The sequence below is a fragment of the Lagopus leucura genome, unplaced genomic scaffold, assembly GCF_019238085.1.
Source record: "Lagopus leucura isolate 7727_CA_CO unplaced genomic scaffold, USGS_WTPT01 Super-Scaffold_100028, whole genome shotgun sequence".
NCBI classification, from domain to species: Eukaryota; Metazoa; Chordata; class Aves; order Galliformes; family Phasianidae; genus Lagopus; species Lagopus leucura.
The window spans coordinates 4,751,269-4,757,473 of record NW_024962279.1 but is presented as its reverse complement, the minus strand read 5'-3'; the positions used below and the strand labels follow the sequence as shown (position 1 = coordinate 4,757,473).

Genomic DNA, 6,205 nt, shown 5'->3' with positions numbered 1-6,205 from the left:
CCGGGGGGCTCCAGCGGGGCAGGCTGAGCCGCGGGGCCGGGAGGGCGGGGGGAACCCGGCGGGGCGGCCGCGGCGCGGGGGGCGCTCCCCGCTCAGGGCCGGCGGCGGGGCCGCCACCATTGGCCGCGGCGCGGCGGAGAGCTCCGCCCGCCGGAGCGGCGCGGGGAGGAGGAGGAGGAGGCGGAGGAGGAGGGAGGGCGCCGGGCTGCGCTGCGCTGCTAGTCTGGAGCGGAGCCTGGCAGCGGCAGGAGCGGCGGCGGCGCGGGGGTGAGCGGCAGCCGGAGCCCGCCGGCCGGAGGCAGCCCCGTCCCCCTCTCTCCCCCCTCCCCTCCGCCCGCCCTCCTCCCTCGCGGTTTTCTTTGTGCGCAGGGCAGGGGCGGCCCCGATCCATGGTCATGGGCGACAAGAAGAGCCCGACCAGGTGAGCTGGGGGGCGCGGGGGCGGGCGGGGAGCGGCGCCTAAGATGGAGGGAGCGCGGGGAGGGAGGAAGGGAGGGAGCCCGGCCCGGCGCCGCCGTGTGCGGGGATGGCGGCTGTAGGCCCCGCGCTGCGGGCGCGTGGGGCGGGGGGGAGCGGCGGCGGAGGGGCGCCCTAAGATGGAGGGAGGGAGTGCGGGAGGGGCGGCCCGGCCTCGCCTCGGCGCCAGGTGCGGGACTCGGGCGGGAGGCGGCTAAGATGGAGGGAGCGCGGAGCGGGGGGAGGAGGAGGAGGAGGAGGAGAAGGAGGAGAAGTGTGCGCGGCTCTCCCCGCCGGTGCCGGGCTGATCTGGTGTGAGAGCAGCAGCCATGGCGGCTCGGCTCGCACACGCACTCCCGCCCCGCACACTCACTTCTCCCAGACAAAGGGAGATTTAACAAGGTGGAGGCGGCGGGCGGGCGCCGAACACGCCTCCCGGCCTTCCAACTCTCCGCCACGCCGCCCCTCCGAAAAAGGAGGGCGAGGGGGAGACGGCCCCCGCTCGCCGCTGCCCCCGCCCCGGGGCTCGGGGCGGCCCTCCCGGCGGGGCCGGGGCAGCGCGGGGCGGCCATCCCGGGGAGCGGAGCGGAGCGGAGCCGCGACACCGAGCTCGGGCCGCGCTGGGGAGCGGCGGGGCGAGCGGAGAAAGCGCTGGGTTTTCAGGGCTCTGTAATATGGTTTCTAATGTGTGTGTTTTCTTTCTCTCCTCCTCCTCTCTCTCTCCTCCTCCCGCTGCTTTTCTCCTCCTCCCCAAACGCACGCATACACACACACACACACACACACACACACACAACGCTTCTCCCTCCTTCAGGCCGAAGAGGCAAGCCAAACCTGCGGCCGACGAAGGCTTTTGGGATTGTAGTGTGTGCACCTTCAGGAACAGCGCTGAAGCCTTCAAATGCAGCATCTGTGATGTCCGGAAAGGCACCTCGACCAGGTATGCCGCACCTCTCCGGTTGTGTTTCATCACACAGAGTGATGGTTGGTTTTGCTGCTCCCTGATCCCGGTTGTGTGCAACCCCCCACCATGTGCTTCAGCTGTCCCCATTTGAAATAGTGTGGTTTTTAAAAATTCTCTTTCAAGCGCTTAATTAGCCCCAGGAAGCGTGTTCCGTGGCTGTGGCAGCGACCTGAATCTTTTTGTTCTCTGCTTTTCTGTTGCTGTTTTGAGAAAGAGCTCTTAAAGCTCTGCAGGCAGCCAGGAGCGCTCAGATGGTGTTTTAGAACAGATGGCTTTTGGGGAAGATGTACCTGTGTGTTGTGCTGGAGTGACAATAACCAGGAGTTGAGGAGGGCAGCAGCTGGGTCTGGAGATGTCACCAGAGCACAGCTCCCACCCTGAGGTGTTGATCTCTGCCTGTTGTCGCCTGGAAGGGATTGGCTGTTGTGGGGATGGAGTTTCTTTTGGAGTGCTTGAACTGTCAGCTCTCTGACTGCCTTCTGCCCAGTAACTTTGTGCAGTTGTGAAGCTGACATGGAGTGGTTAATTTAACTCCCAAACCCCCCAGATTGTACTCTTCTGTTAGTTGGTTCAAAAAGTTTGTTCCAGAAGGACCAGTTGGTGCTGAAACAGCCACGTGGTGCTCTTCTTCTGCTTTGTTGTACAGCGTTGTCTCCTGATTTCCTGAATGTGCATGTCCCATATTTGGTTCACGTTACTGCTCTCTCCGTCAAGGCAGTGGTCTGTTAGATGTGCCTTGTGGGAAGCATCATCCTTCTTAGGATGAAGCAGTGTGTGGTGGTGCTGCCAGAGGCAGGCTGTTCTTGTAAGTTGGGTGTCTTGATGGGATCGACAAAGGAACTCATGGCGTTGTTGGTTGTTGTTTGCCTGTGCTTTAAGCAGTGGGAGGTGGCAGTGTTTTTAATGGGAGCATGCTTTTGAGCCACTGAAGCTCTCTAAGTTACAGTCTGATATTCACTGTGAACTGATTACAGGTAGCCCTACTTCTTACAAAAATACACTGAGATGCTGAACTTAAAAGTTGCTTCATGTTGTTGAATGCAGTCCAGCTCTCGGGACAGCGGCACTCTGTACATGCATAGATCTGATTCTTCTCTAGCTTTGTTCAATCTTGTTTTGTCATGCAGCTGAACCTTCAAAGCATGCTTGAGTGCTGTGGGTTTCTCTTCTCTTGGCTTCACCTTGATGCAGGTAAAACACGTTGGTCCTGCAGCTTCTGGTACAAACTGTGCTGCTCCAGCACAGCGTGGAGCCCTGCAGTCACTGAGAGCGCTCTCAGCATAACGTGGAGCATGTGCAGAGTGTTTGCAGGAGGGGAATCGTAATGAGATGTAGGAGCCCACGTGGAGCGTGGCTGGTATCATACCGGGCCATTGTCATTTGGCCACCATACTGATGCTCGTTTGGAGAGCAGGAGCTGTAATTTTTTTCTCCCTTTTAAATGAGAAATTTCAAAAGGTTTGTTGAGGTAGTAAGAAGGTTTTGTCTTCTAAAGGGCTCTTCAGAGGGAAAGCGATTCATGGTTCACGTTAACAACTACAGCTTTGCTTGCAGATGTGATCCACGGGTCTGCAATGCTGTGTCTGTTTCGCTTTTTTTTTTATAAGCACTTATGAATGGCTTCTAATTTTAATTCATTTAATTCATCAGCTTTCTATTCATTTTTGCCACTTTCTAAGTTGCTTTTGTTTGTAGAATTTGAGAAAGTCTTTTAAATACTCAATGGACCATCATGCCTTCTTGCATATTTATGTCATTTATGAATAAATACGAAGTTCACTAACAACATTCAGTTGTATGGTGGGAAGGGTGGGGGTCAGAGCACTTTGTTGTGGTTCTGCTTTGACTGTTACTGTGTGTGATGAACAAGTCGATGGCTGGGAAATTCATCAGGATTTTTTAAATGAATGACTGATGTAAGGAAACCTTGTGAGTTGTGATTGATAATTTATTACCTGAAACATGATGAGCTTGACTTCTGAGTTGTAATTTGACAAGTTGATGATACTTATCCCCATCTGAAACTGCCTTGCATCGTGAAGGCTCACTTTGATAACATTTATCAGAAACTTACCAAATGCACTTTCTAAAAAACCCAAGTGAAAGAAGAGCATCATAAATGTGATGAGGCAACTTGTTTTCATCAGATCTTACTGGGAAATTACAGGATGCCCAGCATTTCTATGAAGATCTGATACGACCTGTTCCTCCCCCATAGAATCAGTTCTTTGCTGTAGAATTTTGGCTGACAAATATTCTCCTACCTGAGAACTAGCTAGATGTTAGCTAATTCTTACTGTGTCTGTGTTCTCAGGCTTGATCTGATTGCTGTGGTGTGTGTGAGAGAGGGGCTGGCAGCCTTGACGAGTTGGACCTTCTCAGCTCCAGCTATCTCCTTTCCATAGGATCTCAGAAAAGGAGCTTTAGTTACAGTAAGAAAATGCAGAGCAGTTGTGCAAACATTATTCTAAACCTGTAGTATTTACTTGAGTATTGGATTTTGATATAGGTTGTCACTGACTCACTTTCCCCAACTCTGTTCTCGCTTTTTATGGTTAAACTTTGCTCTGGCAAGTATGTTGAGCGTGGAGCACACTGACTTTTTCTGAAGTGTTCCTTCTGCGAGGACAGCAGCAAAGATGCAAGCTGTGTTCAGTGCCGCAGCATCCAGTTCAGTGAGGTGACAATTTAATTGGCTGGCTTGGGAATGAGTAATGGCAACGTGCTTGCTGGGCTTTGCAATCATTTTCTTTCCTGGAGGTTTCTGCATTGGTGCAGTGGCTCAGGAGCTGCTGCTGTCACCGCTCCCACGTGTGTGCTGTGCTGCTCGGGTGGCTGCTCTGCTGGAGGCTGTCTGCTCCAGAACGCAGAGGGATGGAATTAAGCTGCTGCTGGGAGCTCTGCTCCACTAACACACATTCCCTTCCAATACCCATTCCCTCTTCGACGTGGAAAGAAAGTTTACTTTGGATTTCCTGAGAACGTTAGGCTGTGTTTGGCCTTGTATTCCCTGTTAAGGGGAGCTGTATGTCCCTGTGCGAGGCATCACCACATTCTCACTCCCCCATTCTTTCTCTGTAGGTTCATGTATGTCGTGTTCCTCTGCACTTTTTGGAGCTGCCTCTTCTCCAGGTGTGACTTTAAGGCTGTGCTGTGGAGTAGGATGTCCCTGTATTTCACAGAGAAAGTTACTGTTTTCTGAAGTTTTCTTATGGTAAACATAGCAGCGGCAGAGGTGAAGGCTTCTCTGATGTTCCTATTTGTCTAACTTTAAGATAAGCGCTTTCACTATCTGAACTTTGTGTCCTTTATTGTAAGTGTGCCTTGATTATAGATAAATGCTCTGAAAATATCACCTGAAGATGCACAAGCAGTGATTAGATGGCTTTCTATTAAAAAGTCTTTTTTTTTTTTAATAAATTGGAAGTCAGACAAGTTGCAGTCTCTGTGTCCTCTGGAAGGCATGCATTTAGTAGTAAGTGTTCCTGCATGCCTGTTGCTAGTACCTGTGTATACCCAAAGCACATGGTTTGGGGATAACGTACATTTCATTGTGGAGCACTCAAGGAGTTTACATCATTGGGTTTTCATTCTTCAGTCTCCCTTTTTTTGGGAGGCCAAGTCAAACCTATTCAGTCCAACTTTAAAATGCATTTTGTCCTCTGTGGAACAAGTGTCTGGATGCTGGCCTTCATCCCCCGTCACTTCTCCAGGAGCTTGCTTTGCGTGCCGCAGTACTGTGCTCACACCTTGCAGGACATGAGCCACTGCTGTGCCCCACTGCTGAGTGCTCTCCTGCTCTGTACCCGGGCTGGGCTGACCAGAATAGACATCAGATAGCCCTGCTATTCCTGGAATGAGGAATCGCTTCTGATCCCGGCCTCTGCAGGACTGATACATGCCCTGCTTATTTGCCACCTATTAGCAGGGCTGCTCTTTTAAAAATGCTTGCTGCTGTGTAGCTGTGGTGTAGGTTAGAAACAAAGTGGTTTTCATTCAGTCCTTTAATGTTAAATATCTTTCACCCACATTAGGATGGGCTTTATTTTGTCATCATGCCTGGCCTTTTAAGTGGGTTATTCTCAATGAGTATCTGCCTCTTCTGGAAAAAAGCTGTTGCGGAGGGGAACTCAGTGCTTCTGCTCTAGAATATTAACTTTGCCACCTGGCTGTTTAGGGCTGTAGTGAAATCATCTCTGCTTGTCCAGCTGGTGGCTGAAGTTCAGTGGCAGCCAATGGGGTCTGTGTGAGCCCAGAGCCCAGGATGTCCCTGCACCTTGTGGGCCTGGGGATGTGTCCCCTCAGGAGCTGACTGCTGGTAGGGAGTGAGATCAGCATAGTTCTGCCTCGGTCACTTCAGTTGCTGGAATTCACAGTACGTGTTTGGTAAATGTTTGTCCACGTGCAAGGAGTTCTTCAGACCCCAGTTTTCTCGTATCTTATTTACCAGCACTGTCTGAAACTGATTGGCTGTTACTTTCTGAATGTGTAGTTGAAGAGCACTTTTACTAGGTTTGGCAAACCCTCTGTGGTGTGGGAGCTAAAAATAGGAGGAGCCTTCTGCGAATCTAGCATTTTACAAGCAGAAAATGCTGATTGTTCACAGCAGGACCTGAGTTCTCAGGCTGTGGTTTGGTGATACACCGCTTGACTTTGTGACTTACGTTGTTGCACTTCAAGTGCATCAGCCAGCACCAGTTATAAACTGTTACTGGTACACATTCAGTTGCTGTTTTAACCAGCCTAGAATTGGTCTGTTAGGCTCTGTCTGGGCGGATGAAGCTC

At 51.8% G+C, this 6,205-nt stretch overlaps 1 protein-coding gene across 1 annotated transcript in view; it reads left to right on the top strand.

Moving 5' to 3' along the window:
- Window positions 1-340: 340 nt before the first annotated feature.
- Window positions 341-6,205, top strand: part of LOC122185323 (RING1 and YY1 binding protein) — a 34,298-nt gene continuing 28,433 nt past the window's right edge. The window contains exons 1-2 of the mRNA XM_042880995.1: window positions 341-421; window positions 1,271-1,396. Of these exons, the coding sequence (XP_042736929.1) occupies window positions 390-421; window positions 1,271-1,396 (158 nt within the window). The 5' untranslated portion in view covers window positions 341-389. The remainder of the gene's footprint in view (window positions 422-1,270; window positions 1,397-6,205) is intronic.